This window comes from Haemorhous mexicanus, chromosome 2, assembly GCF_027477595.1.
Source record: "Haemorhous mexicanus isolate bHaeMex1 chromosome 2, bHaeMex1.pri, whole genome shotgun sequence".
Classification (NCBI taxonomy): domain Eukaryota; kingdom Metazoa; phylum Chordata; class Aves; order Passeriformes; family Fringillidae; genus Haemorhous; species Haemorhous mexicanus.
In genome coordinates, this window is record NC_082342.1 from 16909631 (window position 1) to 16935339 (window position 25709).

General features: G+C 40.9%; 1 protein-coding gene across 2 annotated transcripts; it reads left to right on the plus strand.

Annotated features, from left to right (window-relative positions):
• Nucleotides 1–2938: 2938 nt before the first annotated feature.
• On the plus strand, nucleotides 2939–24155 carry NXPE3 (neurexophilin and PC-esterase domain family member 3). Of its 2 annotated transcripts, none has more exons than XM_059836828.1 (7): nucleotides 2939–3031; nucleotides 4150–4198; nucleotides 6178–6390; nucleotides 13830–14590; nucleotides 15655–15728; nucleotides 18781–18987; nucleotides 19844–24155. In XM_059836828.1, exons 3-7 carry the CDS (start codon nucleotides 6298–6300, stop codon nucleotides 20392–20394), a joined length of 1686 nt encoding a protein of 561 aa, XP_059692811.1. In that variant the 5' UTR covers nucleotides 2939–3031; nucleotides 4150–4198; nucleotides 6178–6297; the 3' UTR covers nucleotides 20395–24155. The 2 variants fall into 2 exon arrangements, with proteins under 2 accessions (XP_059692811.1, XP_059692821.1); XM_059836838.1 differs by lacking the exon at nucleotides 2939–3031 and adding an exon at nucleotides 3529–3647.
• Nucleotides 24156–25709: the final 1554 nt, after the last annotated feature.

Below are 25709 nucleotides of genomic sequence, written 5' to 3' on the forward strand. Positions count from 1 at the left end.
CCTAGGGAGAAACACTGAGAAACTCCACAACCAGGATTCATTTTTCTTCTTTCCATCAGTGGTTCCTACAAGCCCCTTCAACCTGAAGATTTGGGCAAATGCATGTGCTATTGGAACCCATGTTTTCAAGACTGGCTCTCCAGCTGTCTTGTACTGTTGAGCTCTCCAGGACAGAAATGCACTTGTCCTCTCCTCATTGCAGCTTGCTCATTCCCAGGCTCAGTAGCTTTACAGCAGATTGGCTTTCCTGTTGGTCTCTGATTCTTTGGCTTTGCTCATAGATATGGAAATTGTTAAGCACATGAAATAGGTATTATTTTACTAGTAGGACAGATAAGCCTTTATCTCTCACCTGCTTTCTCAAATTCCTAGCTGCCTGATGCTTTCCTTCCTTTGGTGTAGCAGTGTCAGTGTTAAACTGGCAGGATCTATTCTGGGCAGCCTATGGCTGAGACGGCTGTGGCCATGTCCATTGTCTGGAGAAGGAGAGAGGAAGACCAGGAAGAGTTTCTCTTAGTCCCAAAGGTAAGCAGAGCCACCTAGAAAAAATGAAACCTGTGTTCCTTGCTCCCTGTCCCTGGAGTGGGAATGTAGCACAGCTGCTTGAGGCAGGTTCATGGAAAGGCTGATGCCTATAGGAAAGCTTCTCTGTAACCTTTTGGAAAAGGACTTGAGGAAGTTGTAAGATGATTCTTCCAACAAAAGCATTATCCCTTTAAAGCATTAGATGGTGAAAACCATCTGGGTGGCACCAGGTCAGCAAAAGAGTTTTTCCAACAGTTGAAAAGACCTTATTGTTATGCCTGAAACCAGGGGCCATGCTGAACTTATGTGCAAGGTGAGAGTGAAACTCGCTGTTCTAAGGACTGCAGAAGTACAAGACCTGGATGACTGTGGAAGGGAAAAAAGATTGGAGAAGTGATACAAGGGTAATGTAGCAAAAGGAGACAGATCAAAGATGTCTATAGAATGGGAACAGTATGGGTTGTGCTCTTTGCAGACTGTCCAGTGCATTGTTTGTTAAATCTCACCGAACTTCAGCACAAAAGCATGTTTTAATTTGCCTCAGGGAGCAAACCGAAACATTCCTCAACACTTGCCTATAATCAAGAATGGGTTCATTAGTCCAATATAGATTATCAGAAATACTGTGTTTTATTGGTTATTTTTTGTAGGTAAGAGAGAGAAGGACAATGGGGCCAAGGGCCCAGCATAACTTCATCTTATTGTATAATTATGGAAAAAAATAAGGAAAGACTGATTATTTTTCATTATCCAGCTTTCTGTACTCAAAATAACTGGCAAGTGCTTCTGGTGTGATAAACAAGGATGGATGTAAGGTAAGCAACAGCTGCTTAAGCTGTACTTCTTTTGGCACAAATTTAGATGTTGCATGGTGGTGAGGTGGAACAGACCTCACTAATGCCATTGACCTTCAAATAACCCAAACAGCCTTTTACATGGGGCTTTTTCTAGAGCATGGGGGCAAACAAAGAGTAATTGGTTTCTGGTCTCTGTGCAAAAGGACTTACCATGTTAGCGATTAGAAAGGCATATTTAATTTATTATTAGGCCTTAAGCAAGACTAACTATAATGATAGCTGAAGAATTTATGGAGGGAAGTAATGTGGGGATCACTTCCCATCTCTGAGGGGAGGTGAAATGTAAAATGTGGCATAGCAGTACCTATTTCCTTAGAAGCGACAGGTTTTCTCACTGTTGTCATCTTCCATATCTTCACCCCCAACATCACTCCAGATATATTGAGAGATGGGATAATGCTTGGCATTTGGCACACAAATTTTGCCTTAGGTTACACTTTGAGCTGCAGAGTTTGTAAGGGAATTTGATGCATAGCTCATGAAGGAAGACTGAAGAGAAATAAGACTGCTATAGAACTGATAGACTTCGTATATTGAGAGGGGAAAAAATGAGTACCAATTATCTTTCAAAATACTGTCTTTTCAATGTGTTCTGCTTCTACAGCCAGATGGCTTTCAATTCTTGACCTACAGTGTATAATAGAAATAAAAGCTGGTGCCTGTTGAGATTTTGCTTTCTATCTCTACCAGGTAACCACTGTTGTAAGATGCAGAAAGGAGAAGAATAGAGGTAAAATCACTTCTTCACAATAGCCGTGGCTGGGGCAGACGACAGAAGTAGGCAATTTCTAATGGCTAAAATACTGTATTCACAAGAATATTTCAGCTGTTCTGGCTTGTTTTGGGTTTTAAGCAACCAACATATTCCTTAGTAAAAATAAGCTTAAGCCCTTAAGCTGTACTCATACAAAGAACTTCTGGCAGGTGAGTGTTTTGGCATTCCCAAACTTATGCAGTGTTTACAAGTGCTTACAGAACTAATTGCAGATGTCCTGCAGATTGAAAGTGCCACCCGGCTCTGGTGCAGGGTGCAAAGATCAGCACTGACTGTGTCATGTCCTCATCAAGCATCTTGAAGTCCTGCCCTCAATGCAGCTGCATTTGCCCAGTTCTGCTGTGCTGGGCCGTGCCTGGATCCCCCGCTCAGCCCCTGCAGCTGCTCTGGGTCTAGACTCTCCTTTCACAACCTTCTCTCTGTCCAAGACGTCGCCTCTGCTGCTTCCTGCTCCCTTGCCTTCAGGCTCGGCAACGTTTGAGCTGCGATGGTTCGTGTCAGAGCCTTCTTCCTTGGCTGGGGACCGTGGTGATGCCACCCAGGCCACAGCGCTTGGCTCCGCGCCACCCTCCCCACATCCTGCTTTCTTAGGCTTCACCTGCCGTGGCTCAAAAATTACAGGGACGGTGGCGTTGTTTTGGTTGGGTTTTGTGTCTGTGTCCCTTTCCATTGCCCCTTCCCGGCACAGAGGCTGCGGCAGCTGCGGCGGGGCCAGCGCCGCTATCGGGGCGGGGCGGGAGGAGGCGCGGCAGCCGCTGCCGCTGTGTGAGGGGCGGGCAGGAGGGAGGGGCGGCGGGAGCCGGTCTTTTACAGCGAGCGCCTCCGGGCCGGGGGCGAGGCCGCCGCCTGGCCCGGGGGAGCGCCGGGGGCTGCGGTGAGGGGGCGCGGGCGGCGCGGCCTGGCGCGGCTCGTCTGGGGAGCGGGGAGGGGAAGGAAAGCCCGGCGGGGCAGCCGCAGAGCGCCGGGCTCGGGGCCGCTGAGGGAGGCCCGAGGCGGGTGCGGGGTCCCGGGGTTGGCGGATGCCCTGCTCGGATCCCCCGTGGCCGCGGCCGGGTCCGCCCGCCCGCAGGGCCGCGCTGCCCGCGCCGCTCGGGGTGAGCGAGGCGGCGGCTGAAGGTGCTTCCTGCCGGTCCGGGGGCTGCATTGTGCCGCTCCCAGGGGATGCCCATCCCGCGGCATCCTAAAAAGTACCTTTGAAGCAATAAAGCGGAGCTGTGCGGCTCGCACTGCCGGCAGCGGTGCTTCCTGCTCGCTGCCCCCGTCCCTGGCTCGGGGGTGCGTGTCCGGTCCCGTGCTCCGCGGCCGGGAGCGCCGCGGGGGCTGCGGCGCTGCCCCCACAAGATCAGCGGGCTGCGGGCCGCCAGCTCCCCGCGCCCTGGGGACCACGGCGGAATCTGCGAAAAACAGCAGCAAATCTGTTTTTCCGTGCTGGCAGCCACGCGAGTATCAAGCCCCTGTGCCCCAGTGACATGGTTTGGGCATCGCCAGAGGTAGTGGCTCCTCTGTGCCTTGGGGATTTATTTGCATGACAGAATTTGGAGAGGTTGCATTAATACCTGCCTTTGTAACGCTGCTGGCTTAGAGAGCTGACAGTAATTGACAACTTGTAAAAAAACCCAAAGAAACAATCCTGTAATGGAGCATGCGGCGTAATTTAATGACGTATTCATTAAAATGTCATTAAACCGGTTTTTGTTTTTAACATTGGGTATAATGGGGCTTGTGGTAGCATGGAAGAAAGCTGAGAGAAGTAATACTTAGCAATAAATAGCAGAAAATTCAAGTGCACGGTATTGAAGTTTAAAAAAATAAAATACTTCAACAAAATCCTTGGGTAATTGTAGAAACTAAAGTGATTTTACAGGTAGAAAGTTGTTATTGCCGTTTTATTTTGTGCCACTGTAAGCAAACCACTAATGTATAAGTTTTATTAAGAAATATTCGTGTGGGTTTCTATAGGTATATTTATTTTTTAAATGTATTGTTTCCAAGGTTACGGGCCTTTTGTGTGGATGGCTTTGGAGAACATTTCAGGAGAGGGGTAAGTCCTAAGGCTTCTTGGTGTATTTATGGGCTTCCCTTATACAAAAAAATTAATGGGATTAATTGTTCACCAATTGTGATGAAACTGGCAGCATAATAAGCCTTTAGCATAAAGAAAGCTTTAAACCTGTACATTTAAGTGTTTTAGGGCGTGTGACATCTACAGAATACAGAAAATTTTGTGTAAAAAATATATGGAACAGCATTTGTGGAATTTTTAGGCATCTGAAATTACATCTAAAATTTTAGGCATATGAAATTACATTACATTTTCAATGTCTTGTGCTTTTCAGTGATGTGGAAAGAATTCTCAGCAACAGAATTGAAAATTCTAGTTTTGTCTAATGAATTTTTTTTTCTTCCTCAAATGGACATATATGTCCTTAAATTAGCATTTTCATGTACTCTAGGTATATTTAGTATCAATTTATGACCCAAGCTGCTGTTTTATGCAAATTTCATATTAGTGCAGAATTGTTCCAACAAAGCTGCATTTTTGTGGCATTTTGATACTTTCACTTTAATGGATGTCTTGCTCTTTCAATGCTAGTTCATTGGTCAGAAATATAATCTCTCTAATTCTCAGCAAAGCATTTGAAGTTATAATCCCTATAATCCCTGTAAAGCAATTTGATGTGTGGTCTATTTTGAGGCTGTCCTGGTTATGCCAGTAATGTATTTCAGTTTTTTAGCCTGTATTAATTTGATAAATAATTTTATGTATAATTATGATATAATTTATGTGTCCTTGTGTTTTATTTAAGTTTACACATAATTTTTCATATAGTCTTAAAACTATAGGTACTATGTGTTATATTAATTGTATAAATTCTCAGTTATACTATTTATAGAAAGTTATACAAAGTTTATGTAATCATTTGATTATGTTGTTGCACTTGGTGCATGGTTGTATGAGTAATGCTGCTTTGAGGATGTTGGGTTTGGAGAGATTGGTGTCTTTTGAGTGCCTCTCCTTGCCATCTGTTTTCTGTTTCCAAGTTTAGAGCTTCTGCAAGAACAGTACCCTTTTTGTTTGCAAAAATTGTCCTTCTCAGAAAGAAAGGAAGGTTTAAGAGTCATTCTGAGCAAGCATTGAGAACTTTATGAGTGGCTGTAAAGTCTGTGATTTTATAGCAGATCAGTCATCAAGCAACCTTAAAGGAACGTTACTGTATGAAAGTTAAGTTTATGAAAGACAATACTACTATTAGATTTAAAGAACCAGAAACACCAAATCCCAACACGTTGTATTCTTTCTAGAAGTTAATTTTTATTTTTTTAGAGCTGCATATGAGTACCTGAGATAAAAGGAATGATAAAAAAGCAGAACAGGGAAGATGTAATGTAATGTTATAGATGATGCATGAAGTTAAATTTTAGTGCTTTCAACTCTCTTCAATATCTCCTCTTTAATGCTACAGTTGATTTATTTTTCCCCTCTTGCCAAGCAGAAAACTGGAAGAAGTAAGTTTTACCTTGCTTATCCAAATTTGTTTCAGACACCAGTGTTTAACAACAACTTAATGGAATGTGTAAACAGGTAAATGAGAGATGTCTAAACCCACAAATTCCTGCTTTAAAAGTTAATGGGAGATGTCTAACCCATGAATTTCTGTTTCAGTCTGGACGGTGGTGTTGTGGCCTGACAGATAAATAGGGTGATGGTTATTTGTTTTGGTCTTTTTGATTGCCAGAATTAAATCTTGCTCTCTTCTTTTGCCTTTTTTTTTTTTTTTTTTTTTGGTATCCACTACAGGTGAGACCAGCTTTATGATAAGGGTTTGCTTTGGCAGATCCAAGAGAATTATGTAACATGATAGATAATGCTGTTCAGATTAGTTCCACAAAAATAATCTGTGTTGACTGTTCTATTGTACTAGTTATTGCTCCACCATTTGTAAGCTTTCAGTGCAAAACTTGACTTTAGTTCTAGTAACATTCTGAGGCTTAATAGAGTTTTTGTAAATGCGCTTCCAGGAATGAAGTGGAAGCCAGCTGAATTCCCTCGTGCCCTGCTGAGACGAAATGACGTTCATGTTTGCGGCGAATGGCAGCCATGGCAATGCCTAACATGGGAGGGAAAGGCACGGATGGACCATGTGGCGTGACTCGTTCAGACTGCAGCTCTTCTGCCTGCTCATGGCAGTGCTGGCTGTTGTGGTGCTGGTCCATAACTTTTTTCAGTTAGAGGTAAGTGGAACCTGTTTCTTCTCCAAGATGGCTTAAGTAACATTGGCTTTTGAGCGTGAGGTTAGAATTGCCTGACTGACAGCATTTAGCTATAAATTGGAATCACAGAAAATTCATAGTTGAGGGCATGTCTGGAGGTATTTAATCCAACATCCTCCTAAAAAGGCTGGCATCAGAGTTAGCTTGGATTGCAACGGGGTATTTTGACTTCTGACTGTATCCAAGGACACTCATATTTTACAACCTACCTAGGCAGCCTGTTGCAATGCTGCATCCCTCTTAGAGGGAAGAATATTTGCCTTATGTGCAACAGCCTTTTAACCTATTAGAGTGTACTTTAACTCCAGTTCCTCTGTGATGCCCCTGTGGTTAGTGAAAAACTGCAGTTAGGTTCCCTTTTGGTCTTCTCTAGAATTAAAAAAAGATGCTTTGGTTCCCTTAGTGTCATTCCAGTTCCGTAAACATCTCAAGGGTTCTTAGCTAGTCTTGCCAGCTTTACTCTGGCATGCGTTGTCCAAAAACCAGACAGTGTTCTAGGTGTGACCTCACCATGGTCAAGTTGAGGAGAACTCTAATTTTGCTCAATCATCTGGTTAGGATTTTGTTAATTCTTTGCCACAATGCTGTGCTGCTGACACATGGTGAGTTTGCTGTCTCCTGGAATCTCTAGGTCTTTTTCTGCAGAGCTGTTAGAAGCTTGTTCATCTCTGGCCTGTCTGATGCAATTTTTATTTACCTTTCCCTTTTTCCCTCTGCTGTGTCTGTCTTGTATATTTCTTCATTTTACTTCTCACTTCAGTGCAGAGGTACTTTTAAACTGCTTAGTCAGTAACCCTAGATTAAAGTCAAGGAGGATGAGGATCTGCCTGCAGGAGCTCTGGAGGCTGACCCTGCCCACTGGCTGCCTGCCTGGCCAGGCATTCCAGTGCTGCATTTGGTGGATGAGCATTGTAATGCTTAGCCTAACTCCTTGTTAAATTATAGCTGTCCTTTGTGCATGCCAGCCAGTCAGTAAGTGTTTTATGCTTTTAAGTTGTGTATATGCTGCGTGCAGAATCTTCCTTCTCCTGGCTTGTGATGCCCAAATGAAATGATCCAAAAGAGGTCTGTAAAGCCCCCTCACCCCACACAAAATACAGTTGAATTGGAAGAGGATCACGTAAGGGTAAGGAAGATGCTTGAGAAGTCTAAAACTCCAAGTGATTTAGGATCAATAACTGAAGAATGTGTGTTTGTTACATATTCCAGTACTAGTGGACACATTAAATAAAACTGCAGAGGCTGATTTTAAAGGAAGCAGGTTTATTTTTTGTGGATTGCAGCAAAGCTGCAGAAGCCTTTGCAGCAAGTCCTTGTAGTTACTAAATGCTTATATTCAAAAAATCTCTAGATGAATGCCCAGAAGAAAAGTCCGTTGGGGATACTAGATATTAAGATCTTTACCCTAGTGTTTAAGAAATCTAAACCATAAAGTGCTAGAAAGTGTGTTAAGTCTACAGGAGGAAATGGCACAGCATGTTCAGTCTGTTTTCTTTTCCCATATACCTGATGTTGGAAACTATTGGCAATCAAAATATTGTGTTTGATGGACTTTTTGTTCAAGTTAGCATAATCAGTTTTGTTTGTAGGAGCTAGTTTTTGTTTTCTCTTTCTGTGGTTTTACTTTGTTTTGGGTTTTGACCTAGGGTGTTGCCTGAGGAATGTTGATATTTAGAATCCTAAACTGTTTTCTTTCCATTTTAAAATTACATTTCTTGCAGAAAAGTGCTCTGGCAGTGCTTTGAGAGTGAAATGGAAAATGCAGGTTGAGTGTTCACTCAGTGCTTTTTCTGACCATTGTCCATGATAAGTTTCTTTGTGGCTTTGTTGTCCTTTACATATCTGCTATTCTAACCTCACTAAAGTATTGTGTTCCTGATAAATCTTTACAACATGCAACTCTAACCCCTTTTGTTGTCATGACTTTTCTGAATGGACCTGCTCCTGTATTTGTCTTGGCTCAGTTTTCCAGGCAGTCTAATATAGGCATTTATGCTGATTCTTTTCAGTCAGAGATCAAAGCCAGAAAAAATCTTACAACACTTTCACAGAATATCTGTAACCAAATCTGTTCAGACTCTGGAAGGAGATCTTATTGTTGGTTACTGTTGAGAATGTGTTTGTAAGTGCATCAGACATACTTCTCATCCCTGGATCATCCAACCTAGCTGGCTGAAGCTCAAGATCTAAGGCAATTGTCGGCTGGTGTCCCTTCTTTTTTGCTTTAGGATTTAATACCTTTTCATGTTGGAATGTTTTCTCTTATTTTCTTAAACTACTAATGACACCCTCCCAGTAGTCATACCCATGTCAGAATTTCACTTTTCTTCTCTTGTGTTTAAAAAACCCAACAAGCTATCCACAAAAAGTTTGGTAGCCAGCTTATTATTTACTTTTCTTTTTTATTGTGGAATACTATTCCCTTGAGGTCACATAGTTGATCATACAGTACCAGAAGAAATGTGGTTTTATTTTATTAGAATTTTTTTCTGTGAATATAGCCAGACAGATAAAATGTGCAGTAATTTTTTGTGAAGTATCAGGATTTTGTCCTAACATCATGCTCTCAGGATGCAGGAAGGTTTGTGTATTTGTACCAGTGGCCTTTAGGGTGACAGAACCACTTTGGGATTGGTTGTGAGTGCTATTATATTTAAAAGCACCTAAAGATAGAGTCTATGGGGAGAAGGGAAGTTTCTTGCCAGAACAGAGTATGAAATCAGATAGCTGAAACTGAGCAAAGGAACCGTGTAACAAAGTTTTAAATTCTTGCTGCTAAACTGCAGGTGCCCACAGAAGATAACTTTATCTTTTTCCAATTATTTCTGGAACATTTGACTGCCAGGTGATGGCTTTTGAGGACTGGCTTTGACACTTAGAGTAGTTTAGCAGCCCCTCAGTGCTGTGAGATGGTAATTACAGAGAACTGATTTCATATCTGTCATAGACAACAAAGTACCTGGAATGTAAAATTACTGAGTATAATATTAATTCTGAACAAATATTAATTCCTTTCAGGAATTAATATTTGTTCAGATTCAGATGCTGTCTCCTGGAACTTTTATTTCCCCACTGTGCCTGTTGCCTGAGAATCTCCTGTGTTGTTTCCTGCTCTAGTGACAGTGATTACACAGGTTTGCAGCAGCTGTTAAGCCAAGGCAGGAGTTAACAGCTGGTGGAAGATACTGGGCTTTGAGGTGGAGTTCCCCTTTTTCAGCAGCAATGGAAATACTCAACGTTTTCATCAGCCACCTACACTGTGGTGTTTAACTGAGGACAGGTGTTCATTGCAGATCTTCCCACCAAAAGCTGAGGAGATGAGCTGAAATTTCCATTAGTTCTCATAAAAATACATCTTCCTTTTTTTCCTTTTTATGACATCTCTAATGCAGGAACTGCTAGTGGATTTTTTTGTGCTTAACTGACGTGTAATCTCTTCTGTCCTGCCTGTGTTACTTGGCAGATAGCTATTAAATTACTTTGTGGTCACATTTGGGTTCTGGTTAGCTTCAAAATGCAGTAAATTAAAAAAAAAAAAGGAAAAAACCTCCAAAAGACAAAAAAACAAAACAAACTCCTCCCACACAAACAACCCTCAAACCCAACAAACAAACAATGCCCCTTGAGAATTGCACTTAAAAATACATGACACCTTGAATGGAGTATACATGGAGATAAGAAAAGCAGGTGTTATCCAACATGGAGCCTGTAATCAACACTAAAAGAATCTGTGTCATAAAGGAAGAGCACTCTTGAGAAGTCCTCTCTATCTGCTTTTCATAAAGGAATTTTGTTTAGTTTAGCTAGCTACAATAGAAAGCCCTCCATTCTGCACAGTCTCAGTATGACAACAGAGAGGAGCCAGAGAGACTTGGAAATTCTTAAGAGGGCGTAGGAAATGAAGTGGGGACAAACTCAGCTAATTATTTACCTCAGAGCAGGCCTTGTGTATCCATAGGGGCAGGAGGACTTAAGTACTTTTTTGGAGCTGAGCCTGGGAAACACTTAAGAAAGGAAGATGGTTTGGAAAGCTTTTATATTCCAGTCAGGAATCTTTGGTGTGTTAATTGACTCTGAAGCTTTTTCTGCCTTTACTGGCAAAGAGAATCTGTGCAATATTTTCTCCTGTGAATAGTATACATGGTCTAGCTTATTTTCACACATAAGCTTATAATTCTGCAACAATACAGGGTCCTGGTTGGGCTTGGAAGAGGGCTGTAAAGATGAACAAGGATGCTGGAGAAAGAATGCTCCTCAGGGTGTTGAAGAAGCCATGCTTTTACCTTCATGGAGCTTCCCCCTCAGGCCCTTTGAAGATAGACTGAGGAAATATTTGTGGTATGATCTATTCTTCTTAGTGGGACATAACCTGGAGAAGTTGAAGTGACAGTGCATGTCCTTGTTCTCAGCTGCATGCAAGTGAAGAGCTTTGGCCTTAAGCTCTGCTAAAAATCTGTGTAGGTGGACTGATTTGGAGCCATCAAACCATATTCTGTTTTCTGAATGAGTTTGTTGGCTTGGTGTTCTCTGCACCCTTTCCCATTGAAAGATATAGGTATGCCTCTGGAAAGACTTCAGAAAGCCCAGCTAGGCCAGAAATGGCATCTCTACATCTCTGACAGAAAGACTGGGTTGAAAACCCTGAGGAAATTTATAGAAGATTTAAATTAGGGATACATCAGTTTTTAAGCTGTCTAAGATGACCATCTCTTCTTAATTTGAAAGGATTTGTTTTTCCCACACCCACCAACCCAAAGTACCAACCACTGAAGAACCAACTGAAAACCAGAAACTTTCTCTTGGGAATTTACACTGAAAACAGCAATTAATTGTAACACATATTCTCCCTTTCCACTCCTCTTTAGGAAAATACATAAATATTTTTTGCTGAGATATTGTTGCTGGCTTATTGGATGCATCAAAATCTATAGCTAACTTTAAAAAATATTTCCATGCAGTACTTTCTGTGTTATATATATATATATATATATATATATATATGCATGAGCTAATGAAGGGAAGAAGTTGTGAAGGTATCCAAAAATAGAAACTTGGCTTAATTCAAGAATGCATGTAGGCAAGATTTAAAGTAGAACTGTGCCTGGGATTCACTCTCAGCTTTGGCTGAAATTTACTGGAGTAATAAAAGGTAATGTGCAGCATACGTCTGCAGCTTGACTTGCTGCAGCTTGGCTTGCTATGATGGAAAACAAAAATAATTATGAATTATGGTCTTCAGGGAAAATTTATTAAATCCTGGGTGGGAGTATAAAACAGAAGCAAAAGCTTCTATTGTGATGTTAACATCTGGTGTATAGATGGGTGTATGTCAATTTATGTTTTAGAGCTACAGTGTAGCAATTTACAGTTTCATGTTTTATCGTTAACTTGGATATCAAACAAAGAAGATTTTGTGTATCCATCCTACTTCCTCATGTGCTCATCCTCTTACTCTAAAGCTGATCAAAACCAATTCATGTCACAGACTTCAAAAGCCTGTATGTTTTTATTGCTAGTTAGGTTTACCTTTCTTCTAAGTAAGTATGTTTAATCTCAGTGTGGGTCGAATGATTTTAAGACACTGCTGATATTTCCATGGCCTAATAAGGGTTTATAACAATGAATAAAGCTTTAATATGAGTGTTGTGATTTTAGTACATGACATTTAAAAGTAGTTAGTAGTGAGTAGTTAGTTAAGGAGGAAGTAAATGAAAAACACTGGGGTACTGGTAAGTACAATAGTATTTTTAGAGATTTCAAATAATGTAGTTTGGATTTTTTAGCAATCTTTCAAATCTAAACGAGCACATCATCTGATGCTATGTGAATGGTACACTGTATAATTTTAATCTTGAAAAACTGTTTCCCTACTTTATGAAACAGAACTATAGATAAGTTCTACTATATGTACCTGCTAATTAATTGCTCATTAACTGCTTATTTTGTGTGTATTTGAAGGGGTTTTTCTTAATTTGCTTATTAGAAGTCTCATGGGTACCTCTGGAGTCTTAGACTTTGCTATTTTAAAAATTTCCTAATGCAAACCTGCAAAATTATGTGATGTCATAAAGAAGATGGTATCTGCAGTCATTTGCATGCAAATAGAGTTTTGGACACTGTTATTTTTGCACAAAATACTGATTTATCACATTGCAGCAGAAGCCCCCTCTCTTAGTCTAGTTTTGTATGTAAGTATTTTAATTTTTACACTCTTGTGTGATTAGGGGATGTTTTGCTTGCTGTTTCATTTGGTGCTAGAAGCAGCTGTATATAGATTGCAAAATCTTCTAAATAAACAAGCAGGTTTTTAACCTGTTTAATCCTAGCTTGTCCTGCACTATTTTACTGGCCAACTGGCTTATGAATTCATTGACCCAGGAGGATCTGGGATTTTGTTCTTTTATTTCTTTTAATGTGTACACTACAGGGAAACATGCATTTCAGATAATTAGCCAAGAAGAGATGTGAGTGTGACCAGATAAATGACTGCAGCTGCTACATGCAGCAAACCTCTCTGGAAGGCATGTCCTGGGGGTGCATCAGCTTAACCTGCAGTGTAACATCTCAAAGAAAACCTATTTCCCTACATTACATGGGGCAGCTATTAGAATTCATGGTGCTCCAAGACTGAAATGTTACTGTAGAAGGAAAGGAAACATGAGTTATAATTTAATCATCCAACCTCTTTGTGGGGGTGTTCGCAGGGGTTTCAGGACAAGGGAAAAGAGATGAACTTGACTCCATGTTTCAGAAGGCTGATTTATTATTTTATGATATATGTTACATTAAAAGAAAATTATATATTAAAACTATACCAAAAAAAAATAGAAGAAAGCATTTCATCAGATTGCTAGCAAGGATTAGAAAGGAATGAATAATTAAAGCTCGTGACTCGCAGACAGTCCAAGCCAGCTGACTGTGATTGGCCATTAATTAGAAACAACCAACATGGACCAAGCAAAGATGCACCTGTTGCATTCCACAGCAGCAGATAATCATTGTTTACATTTTGTTCCTGAGGCCTCTCAGCTTCTCAGGAGGAAAAATCCTAGCAAAAGAATTTTTCATAAAATGTGTCTGTGACACCTTTTGTCATTTTTTTTCCACATTGCTGATATTTGGAGAGTGTACTGGTAGCTGAAACACGGCCATACATTGGATGTGATCTCTTTAAATGCTTGTTTGCCAAAGCAGGATAACTACAGGTTGCCCACCTGTTTCCTTAGAAATCTCATGGTTTAAGTAATAGATTTGGGTCTTCTAGTGAAGTTGCTTCATTTGGTCAGCTTGAAAGCTCTGTAAAGCAAAGCCCAGTTCTTGGGATCATTTCCTAACAAAGCATCTATTATTCCCAGTGTTTCATTTCACAGCACAGCTTCAGGTAATCTTTTTCTCCCCAGCACCTGGATGATGACACAGTTTCAGGATCGAATTGGATAACAGAAAACAATGTCCAGCATTCTCTGTCACAGACAGCCAAAACCACCAGGAAGCCTTACTGCGGGTACACGCAGCAGACCTTGTCCAAACGGGAACAAGCGGAGCAGGAATCATTGCTGGCAGCAATACAGTGGCCAAAGCCCCCTGATGGCAAAATCGCCTTTGCACAGAGCACTGATCCCACACACAGTGACTTTGTGATTGTGAAACCCAGCAGGTTCTTCAAGGTGGGTGATCAGTTAGAGGTACTCGTTCGTATGAAGGATTTCCAAGGAAAACCCAAGCATTACGGTGGAGACTATTTACAAGCACGAATTCACTCTCCTGAGCTGAAAGCTGGAGCAGCAGGAAGGATTGTAGATTGCCATAATGGCCTTTACAAAGTCTTCTTCACCTTGCTTTGGCCAGGAGAGGTCAAAGTTTCTGTGTCACTTGTCCATCCGAGTGAAGCAATCCAAGTCCTCCTGCGTTTGCGAGAGGAAAGGCCAGACAGAGTCTATTTCAAAAGCTCGTTCAAGTCTGGCAGGTATTCAGAGACTACAGAGTGCAACGTTTGCTTGCCTGCCGGTCTCCCAGTCTGTAACTTCACAGATCTCTACACAGGTGAGCCATGGTTCTGTTACAAGCCTCGAAAACTGTCCTGTGCCAGCCGAATCAACCATGCCAAAGGTGGATATCTGAAAGGTCTTCTGACACAAGAGGAAAGCCTCTATTTCCAAAGGTTTGTATGTTGTTGAATTTATATATATTCAGTCAAGTCAAAAGGCATATTTAAGCCTATTGCTTAAATATGACACATTGCCTTAGAGGTGGAGTGTATCTGCAGGACCAGGTGTTTGGTGTTAGTTGTTGAATAGTGTGTTCCCCTCCATTCCAGCTGTGCAAAAATCTTAGATAGCAGTCTTAAGGAAACTTGGCATGTAGTTCTCTTTCTGTGCTTTGAATTCAACCCTCCTGAATTTCACTAGAGCATGCTGTCTAAATCTGCTGGTGGTTTGGGGGACTGTTTCCTTATTTTCTGTTTCCATACCTGCACTTGCAATATTAATTACCATGCTTCGAGAAGTATTTTTGGCCAAATCTAAACTACCCAAAAAGGATCCAGGTTTTAGGCTCATTTTTACAGAAATTACCAGTTGTTTTTGTCCTCATCAAAAATTGTCTTAAATGTATTCCTTGTTGCTCAATATGACTTTCAAATCTTATAAGCAATTTTCATGAAGAAAGCACCTGGTAGAACAAATTGCTGATTAATACCCATGCAAATGGAAATGATCTGTGCATGTTATTTCAAGTGTCAAACTAAATTAATTTCGCAGTCATGTTTTACTTCTGCATTCAGCATTAAAGAAAAACCCAGACCATCTCTTATTGCCTGTGTATGTGATAGAACTGCTTCTGTATGAAATTACACAGCTGAATTTAGATAAAGTTAGTTACTGTGTACTATCAGAGTTGTAGTTGTAGGCTAATGCCTTGCTCTCCAACAAAGATGTTGTAGGAAAGTCTTTTGGCACTATCTCCACTTGAGGTCGACATTGGGAAAGATTTTAGGGTAGCATCTCCAAATAGTGTAATTGGAAAGTATGTGTGCATGTTCATAACCAAGATGGTGGTCTCAAAGTAAATGTGGAATGAATTCAGCTGTAAGAAGTAAATTTAGAGTAAAAATTTGTAGCACTGTGTGCTTATTTGAAGTGGAGTAAGAAAAAAAATGAAATTAATATTACCTTCAAGTTTCACAGTAACTTTTACAAACATTGCTGTGTTCATTTTTTGTTCAAGTGATGTGAATATCAAAAGGCCAATACTCTCCAGTGGACCTGATTCAGTCATTGTAAAGCCCAAGGCATTTACAGGTAAGGTGTACTGCATAAGATTCTTGTTTGTAATTCATAATTAAATTTATAAGAAGAACAACAGACATCAAATAATAATTTGGAGATTTTTAGGATGGCAAAAATCAGGATCAGATTTCTATTGAGATGATGAAGGCTTTTGGGTGTTAACTTTAATACAAGTTCAGAAATAGTGAATTTTTTTTCTGAAATTGCATACATAAATGAGATTATTAGCAAAAAAAAAGAAATCAAAAGAAGAGAGAAGTTTGTTCTCTTGCCAAAAATGTCTTTAATTTCCCCTAGCATTTACTCACAGTGTAAAATGTCTTAGAGTATCTGCTTCCCAAACTCAATCTAATGAAAACAGCTGTGTGGTATTTCTTAATTTCTTTCTTTGTTAAGAATGTTGTCTAACAGATTTTGATAACTTGCATTTAAGTATTACTATAATTTGTGTTACCACAAGATGTCAGAATCTGCAGTTCTGGACCAGAACCGAATTGTTCTGTGCCCTTTCTAAGAACAGAACAAAGACAGTCTGTACTAAAATGAACTCAGAGATTTTATCTCATTCATATCCAAAAGCAAGCTTCTTATGCTTCTAAAAGGTCTGCATAAAATGTGATACACAGAGAATTATTGCTTAAATGAAAACTTTTCAGATTTTTTCATAAGGTTATAAGAGACTTTTAAGGTAGAGTTACTGACCTGAGCAATAAACTCTGAACAGAAGGCAACTTAGAGCATTTCTTGCTTTTAGTTTTACTGTTCACTAAAAAAATACAATTCTGCCACTAGCTTTCAGCATTTGCCCTCCACCTCTTTTCTTTGTCCAGATCCTTTAGCTGATGTTTTTCTGTTGCTTTTTTATCCTGTATGTTTCCTGACAGAAACTGCTGCAAATTCAAAATTTGATTGTCACCCTTCTTCCGGGAGCTAAGAATGATCAAAGCCTGCCTATAATGTCCTGACAATTAATGCTGGGTTAAAAAGAGTTGATAGGCGTAGCACATTTCCTCAGGGAAATTCCTTCCAAGTACAGCAGTCTTTGAATAAATAAACTGAACTCATTGGTATAGTGCTTGTGAATGTGTGGATTGGTTAGGACTGGTGATACACACAAACTCATTGTTCTGCTGTTGTTCTTTTTGTACATGTTTTTCTGTGTGGTGGTAAATGCAGATCAAGTTTTTTAAAAACCTTTATTTTTCTGAAATACAAGTTTTTATTTCTATCCTTGGTTTTTAACTTCAGATTGGAGCTTTTATTCTCTTTTATAAAATCTCAAAGTAAGGGCCAATTCTGAATTCTGGTATGATACTATATACAGACTTGAAATGCTGATTTACTGTGGGGCACCAAAAAGTTGTTCTAGTACACTGTTTTACTGTTTTATATATATATATATATATATATATATATATATATATATGTATCCATCTAAAGGATACTTTAAAAGTATCTAAAGGTAAAAAATTCAATTGCTTTTGCATCAAGACTTAGAATCAAACAAACTCAAGTTGTGAATTCACATTCTGAATTAGTCTTTAAATGCATGACCATGTGAAGGCTTTTTTTTTTTTCTTTCTCCTGTTAATAAATATTAGATGAGTTCACATTATTAGCTAGGGTTTTTTTTCCCCTTGTTCCTGCTGTCAGATTTAAAGAATCATCCTGAGATAGAATTTTCTGATGGCTTTGTTCTGTGGTAATTGTGATTATATTATCTGTGTTATACAAATGTAATTGTATAGTAGTTTGCTTTTTTAGTGTCCCTGTGAGGTCTAAGGAGGTTAACATCCACTAATGCAATATGCAGACGATATTGAATAGAAAAAGAGCAATTAAAAATGTTTATTAGGAAAGATGGTTATGGTTGGCTCTATCTGTGTTATAATGAAACATCTCTGAGGATGCTTTTGGTCCCTGGAATTCCAGTGCTTGTACTTTTACATCATTCAAACAGTCCCTGACAAGCTTTTGGCCATGGCAAGGTGTGCTTTATCAAACAGCTGTAAGTTTTGACAGGGCATAGACTGTTCTTAGCAGTCCCCACACCAAGGTGAGTAGAAGTGTTTGAACAGCTGGAACTGTCTGCTCCATGCAGCTGGTGTTTGTGCCAGGGAAGATCTCCATGCTTGTTCAGCTGAGGTGTTTGAATAACCAAATGGCAAAGGAGGAACCTGAAACAGCCTTACAGAACTTTGATGTACCAATATCACTCTGGTTACTAAGGGAAATATGGTAATATTTGGCTGATATAACCATGAGATTGCAGTTTCTCTTCCTGTAATCTCCTGTAATCCTGATACCTTTGCTTGCAAGGTATTGCTCAACTTCTGCAAGTTAAAAGGGCATCCTATGGAGCAGAGCTTCCCTGATGTGTAGTTGCCCCTCAGGGAGCTGCCTGTCCCAGACAGTAAATGGGGAGGGGAGTGGATAGCAGAGAGAATGTAAGAAATCCATGGCATTAGAGACTCTCATAATTATCATATTCAAATGTCACATACACCATTTTTGGTCATAGCTTCAATACTGGCATTTTCTGGCTTCGGAGGCCTTATGGTTCAGGCTTAACTCTTCTAGAGTGCCGAAGTATGTGTTATTCCGTAGGAATTTTCTGGGGGTTTGTTTCGGTCTGTTTGGGGGTTTTGGTGAGTTTGTTTTGGGTTTGTTGGATGTTTCTCTGGGCGTTGCCAGGCTGTCCCCGCGGGTCGGTGTCCCCGCCGAGCAGCGCTGCCGTGCGCAGGCCGGCCGCTGGAGGGCAGCAGCGCGCCGCGGCAGGGCGGCCGCCGCGCTGGGCCCCGCCGCGGGGTGGGGAAGGTGCTCCGCTGGCCTCCCTGCCTCCGCTCCTCCTGCCCGGCAAACACCCGCCACTGAGCGCTTCTAGCGCACCGAGAAAGGTGGCAGGTACGTTTTTACATTAGCGGCAGAGATAACGTTTAATTTAAACCGAGTTGAACTATAATCGGCCACCCAGCTCTTGTCAGCAGTCGCTGACTACATGTCTGTGAAGATTATGGAGGCTGCTTTGGTTGCACGTTAGTTTTAAAGGATTTTTCTCTTCCAGATTCGAGCAGTATGGGTAGAGCTGAAGATCCCACAGCTTCCCCTTCTGGTTATTATTATGACGACCAGTGGAGGTCCAGAACACACTGGATCCATAATTTTAACAAATCAGATGATATAACCGAGTGCTTACAAGGAAAAGTAATCCACTTGTTTGGAGATTCTACAATAAGGCAGTGGTTTGAATATTTGACAGCATTTGTTCCAGGTAATTTTTTGTCATTTAGCTTTGTCCGTAAGGACCCTTACAAAGCCTTATTTCTCACATCTCAGGCACAGAGCTAGTTTTACTGAGTGACAGTGACAAAACAAAGGAAGAGGAAAGGTAAAATCTCATCAGAAACCCTGGCAGACAGTCAAATGTTTGAGCAGGCACTGAAAACGTGTAGGCCTTGTGAATGGGGCCACCGGGTATCTTCAAAGTTGTCCTTGTAGCAGGACTGCTGCTGTTGTTGTGAGTTAAGGTGGCCACGCCGGGAGGCATGGCAGGAAATCACTTGGGGTGCCTCTGTAAGGCCTTGCAGCATCCCAGTCACAGGAGAGATTTTGGATGAAGTAGCAAATTACCTCCATTACTATTTATAGGTTTTGGGCCCTTTTCATTATTTAAGTTACTTAAATAGAAGAATTTCAGTAGACAAATATTCCTGCCTCCCTCATCCCTTTCCTCTGAACCACTTCAGTTGTGTTGGAATACAGTCTTTGAGCTGCCTTAATTCCTACAACTTGAAGTAATCTTTAAAATTAAACGGAGTCCTAAAATTGCTGGATTCAGAGTGTAAAAATGACTATTTGAAAGTTTATTTTTTACAAGGGAGAAGGAAATAGTTTGGGAAACTTGGAAAAGGCATTGACAGCCTTATGAAATCCAAATGTGCTGTCCTGCAGATTTCAACACCCATAAACTCCACTCTGAAAAATGATGCTCACCTTCTGTTTAGTTTTAGAGTTCTTTGAAATATGTTCAGGTTTCCTTATCTACTCCTGCTCTGCCCTGTGGTCCAAGCATCTTGTTGACAGCTTCTTGTGCTGTCTTTTGCTAACACTTGCTCCTGGCCTTTCAGATCTGGTGGAATTTAACCTGGGCAGCCCTAAGAATGTGGGCCCTTTCATGTCGGTGGACCTGAAGCACAATATCCTGCTGAAGTTCCGCTGCCACGGGCCGCCCATCCGCTTCTCCACGGTGTTCAGCAGCGAGCTGCGCTACATCGCCAACGAGCTCAACAGCATCGTGGGCGGCAGGAACACAGTCATAGCCATCACCATCTGGTCCCACTTCAGCACCTTCCCCGTGGAAGTGTACATCCGCCGCCTCAGGAACATCCGCAGGGCCGTTCTCCAGCTGCTGGACCGCAGCCCCAAGACTTCCATCGTCATCAGAACCGCCAACGTTCAGGAGCTTGGGCCGGAAGTGAGCCTCTTCAACAGTGACTGGTATTCCTTTCAGCTTGATTCTGTCATGAGGAAAATGTTCTCAGGAATTGCTGTGCACTTTGTGGATGCTTGGGAGATGTCTGTGGCTCATTACTTGCCACATAACCTGCACCCTAATGAAATAATTGTTAAGAATCAAATAGATGCATTTTTATCTTATGTGTGCCCTCTGCAAACTTAGCACAAATGGGTGTATCCCTGTGTCGCCTTTTGCTATAGCCCAAGTACAGTTGCTCTTTTGAGCTGTGGAATGAGGCTGGATGATATGGAGGAACTCTGGGTACTGTACTTGCATGCAGGATAAGTAGAGTGGCCTTAAAGTCTGGGTAGCTGTGAAAGGGTGGTAAAGAGGAGTTGACTCTTCAGGCCATATCTTCCTGCAAGGTTGATTCCTTCAAGATTATAATTCATACCTGAGATTATTAGAGAGCACCTTAAATTAAATTGGCAGGATTCAATAAGAGACTATTTGGGTTATTAGCTTTACTAGTTATCTGCACTGTATGCCTAATTTAATCCGTGTGACACTGATTCTGTTGCCAGGGTCTTGTTGCTCAGAACAGTGTGTGAAACCTGGGAAGGATTTTGGGAATCGTCTTTCTCTCAGCATTCCAGAGTTTAAGGGATGTCTCCTCCAGCTGTGTGGCAGAGAAACACAGTGTCTTGTTTCAAAATCCTAATTAGAAACGTGAAGGGAGTGTACCAAAGTCACCAATAAAGAAGCACAATCACAATATCTGTAGAATTAAGTAATGAAGAATTTGCTGAAATTTAGTCGAGCGCCCTAGTTAGGTACCTTTGTTTACAGATGGCTGCTAAATAGTGCAAATAGCCATTTTTTTGGTTTGGTTTCTTGTACTACTGAATTTCTTTTGAGCTTTGATGCACTGTCTACTCCTTGATTTATCACTAGTGAGGATATGTGTGTTTTATGACCTCAGCGAAAACACTGTTTCAGGCAGTTTCTGCAAGGTCAAGTTGCAGGCTCGCCTACTTGAAGCTTAAAGCATTTGCCAGTGAAAGTGTTTCATTTGCCAATGAAAGTGTTTCCATTGCCTGCTAGCTGCAGCCGTTCCCTTATGGTCCGGAGAGGGCAGGCTGCCCTCTGGTGTGTCCTTCATACCCCGAATCTGGACAGGGAGGCCAAGTGACCCGAGGGCCCCTGGTGTGCTTTGGCAGTGGTGGTCAAGGCCACATAATGACTCCTCTTCAGGGTCTGGCAGTTCTGTCATTTCTTTGTGAACCTTCCTGCTGCCAGTATAAAAGGTGGGACACCCTGCACCCAAAAGCTGAGCGTGCCCAGGGTTGCCTTTATATATCTGCTTGGCACAGACCCAGGTTTGCTGGGCTGACAGCTGGTGGCTCTCTGCCTCCTGGCCTGGCATTTACTGCTGCTTACTTGATTGAGCCTGTCTACAGTTTTAACTAGAAGCACTGAAAACAGTTTGTGAAAAAGTCAACTCCCAAATTAAATAGCAGAGAAGTGTTCCGTGCTGTCTTATCTTTGGTCCCACTCAGGCCCAACCCAGCCTTCACTGGCTTGTGTCAAATCCAAGTTGAGTCTTTGTGAGCAAACTGAGAAGATTAATAAGGCAAATTGGCAGGTTCACAAAGTGAAATTATCAAAATGTCTTTATGCTAAAAAAAGTTTCACTCCTTGTTAGGTTTGCTGCTCTCCTAAGGAAGTTTGTGCTCTTATTGCCAGAGCCCTAAGAGAGCCAAAGCTGCCAGCTACAGCAACAGTGTTTCTTATTGTGTTCATTTTAAAGGGCACCTGAGAAGTGGTTGAAAAACAAATATAAAAGAATTTAGCATGTAAAAGGCATCAGTACTATCCATCTATAAACTTTACAATTTAAAAATGTTTAAACATGTCTGGAGGAATTGTGTACACTGAAATGGCACCTATTCTTAGCTCTTCAAATCAGCAGTTAAGAGGTCCAATTTGCTGGTTCCTTCTGACAACTGCCTCACACAGCATCTGCCCATACATTAGTGTTAGGTAACTATTGCTTACTTTAATATGGTAATGGCAATTTATCCTCTGCTAAAAAGAGGCCATACCAATTCAGGTCTGGGAAAGTAAACTACCACAATGAAAAATGAACCTTCATCTTTTCCAGTTGTGATTTTTATAATGGGTAAAAGCTTTCATCCTGAATAACAATTCTATCCTAACATTGCTCATGGAAATAGGACTTCAGACTTCTTTGAAGGAAACTACTGAATTTGTGGACTGACCATTAGGTTTAACTCATAAAGCCATATTGTGTGTGAAAATGTTGTGGCTGCATGTGTCTTCTCTGGGTGTTGTAGTGCTTGCTACTGCTCCTCAACAGCAGCTTTATATCACTGTTAGCTACCAAGCACAGAGAGAGAAGAAAATATTGAGTGCTTTGACAGCTGAGTGAAAAAAAACAGAATTGCTATTAGAAAAGGTGTCTGATTGCCTTCTGGTAGAACCTCATCCTTTAGATTAATTAGATTAATTTTTTAACAACAGATGGACTAACTTTTTGGTAATGAACTTCAGGGAAATTGCCGGTTGGTTTAGAATGAGGGTCAAGATTTTATTTTTTAGGCTCTGAAATAAACAGGGAAGAGAAATGAAGAATCTGAGGATTTACCCATGTTTGGGGACACTGTGCTTTTAGATGTCAGTCAGGTGATCTATGAACAGTTTTTCATTTCTCTTCTTATCTTGTTATCATCTATCTCATTATATTACCAGTTGTGTATGTATGGGATATGCAAAGACTGAAGCAATAAAATATTTTTAAATCAGTTTCTTTAAACTTCTAAATGGATTTTAATAGGGACTTAGGTTAAGGTGTTGGTTATTTTTGAAGTTATTTAATGTGAAACAGGACTGGAAAGGAATTTCTCAGCAACTGTTCAGTATCTTCCTCAACACATAAAAAATTAATTCACAAGGTTTTCAAAGCCCTGTCTTCCATTTCTTTGCATTTTCTTCCTTTGAAAGGAAGACATAGTATTATTTTTTTATATTTTCATTCTTGTACTGATAATCTTGATTTTTAATCTTTCATTAGATATTTTTTATTTTTTAATTACTTCATTCAAAATCCAGCTCTCAAATTCCAGTGAAAGAAACTATTCTTATTGTTTTTATTAGAAGATTTCAGAGTAATTTATTTATAAAGTCAGTAAACTCCATTTTATATATATTAGTGTTGCACTGTAATATTTTGAATGTCTTGTTTCTCATGTGTATATTCTTAGGCTGATTTCTTCCTTCTAGAAATTTAGTAAAAATGTTAGTTGAATTGTTGATGAGAAGGGAGGATAAAAAGCAAAAGTTTCCCTTTTTCAAGTTTTCAGTTGCTTCTAATTTCATCTGCAAATGTAGCACTGCTTCATGAGATTTAAATTACCATTTTTCATTGCTTTACTTGTTATAGGTAAGCAATTAAACATGGAAACTTTTCTTACCACAAGTGTCTGTACTTTTTATGTACTGGAGGTGACAATTTCATGGGTACATGACAAAGACAGAGGTTTGAAGTTGCCTTCTAGAGGGGTGGAGGATACTGGGGTTTTACTTTGGTTTTGTTGCAGAAGTGTGGGTTAGAATATTCTTCCATTCATGACAGTTTAAGTAATAGCAAAAATCTTCAGTCACAAATGTGATTTTTGTTTATAAAGCATTTACTCCTTAAGTCCAGATAATTTAATATATATTTAGACTGTTTGGAAGGCTCTTACTCTCTGTAAGAGAGAGTAAGAGCAGTGAAGAACTCTGTATGTTAGAAAAAAACAAGTTCTTTCGCTAATATATGTATGTTATTGTAATGCTTACGATATACAGAAGGCTCTACTGTCTTGTTTCCTGATGTGATCAGAAAAACAACCTAAATAGCCAAAAAGCTGAGAGAATGAAAAGTTCATAATAAAGAAGGCAAGTTTACTTGAACCATTTAATCTGATTTAGTCTCAGTTTATCTTGTTTGCTGTAACCACATGTCCTTTATATTTTTATAGCTGCATAGTAATTCCCTTAGTTTTACCTATTGTATTTTGTGCTGTGTGTTTGGTACGAGTTTCATTCTATGGTTTATGGATTAAATTCACTCTAAGTAATTTTTTTAAAATGTATTTGGAAAGGGGTGATTTGTGCCTGACATGAGACCTAGCACTGAAGCACCCTGATGTTTCTCTCTGTTGGTGTCTCAGGCCCGACATATAATAAAAGCTCGTACATAACCTAGGCTTCCTTCTTTGAGGGTTTTTGCAGCCTGACTGACCCACAGGACACCCTTAAACCACTTCATTTAAGAAAAGGGTGAAGACAGATGAAGCATGGTCATTGCTTCTCTGTCTTATGAACAGTTTTTACTTACATAATGGAAGAAAAATTGAGGAGAGATGTGTCCTGTGAGTCAGTCGCAGTGTTCAAGGGCTGTAGGGCATCCTGCAGTGGTGGCTGTGTGTCCACTGCCCTGTGAGCCCAAGGGCTGTGTGTACAGGGTCATGGGAGAGGGAGAGAGTGGCTGCCTGGCACAGACTGGGGAGTCTCTGGGATGACCCAAGGGTGGAGGATTTGGGGGATGTCCGCTGGCTTGCCTTGAGGTTAGCTTGCAGGGTTCACAGCTGGGAAAGTGGAAAACAGGGCACAATGCCCTTTGTGCTGATTCCTGATGTAGGTAGCCAAAAATATCCCATTTGTCCAGGCTAAAAATCCCTGAATGACAAAGTCCTGACAGCTAGGAGAGAGTGCTGAGGCAGTATTGCCAAGAATTTGTTCCGGTTTTTTGTTCCCCTCTCATTCTGTGCTGACTGCTGAAGGGGGCAGGGAAGGGCAAGGGCCAGGGGTGTGATCTGGGTGCTGCTCACACATTCCTCCTGAGCACAGACCTGGGGCCGTGGGCCAGCCTGCTCTGGCCAGTCCCAACAGCCCCGAGGGAACAGGGCAAAGGCAAAGCAGCTTCTTCCCAGCATTTAGCTCTGGAAACTTTATTGAAGCATGCTGCCACCATGTCCAACCTACATCAGCCTTCACTCAGCGAAAAATGAATGAGAGAGGCTGCAAAGTATGAGCTACTTTTCAGTGTGGTGTTAGGTCAGGCCCCAGGCTTCTTCAGAGGGGAAGTGAGAGTGATGAGTAAGACAGAGAGGGGAAGCAAAAAAGTAGGACATATAGTTAAGGAAAAACAACACACAAAGGTCTTGCTCTGTGACACCAAGGAGAGGAAGAAGGTCAGAGATTTGGTCACATGGAGATTGATTTCCAAAGGCAATCCCAATTGTGTGGGACAGACTCACTCTGAGAATGCACATAGATTTATTGCTCCACATGTTTTAAAAAAGGAACAGCTCTTCCCCCGCAGGCTGCTCACCCACCTCTTCCTCTATGCCCTCCTGACAGCGATGACACAGCAATCTTGTTAGGTACAGTTCCAGACTCTGCTTGCAGTTGGTTTGAAGCCATGTGTATTGTGTTCTCATATGACTGTGGATGTGACAGATATCATAGCT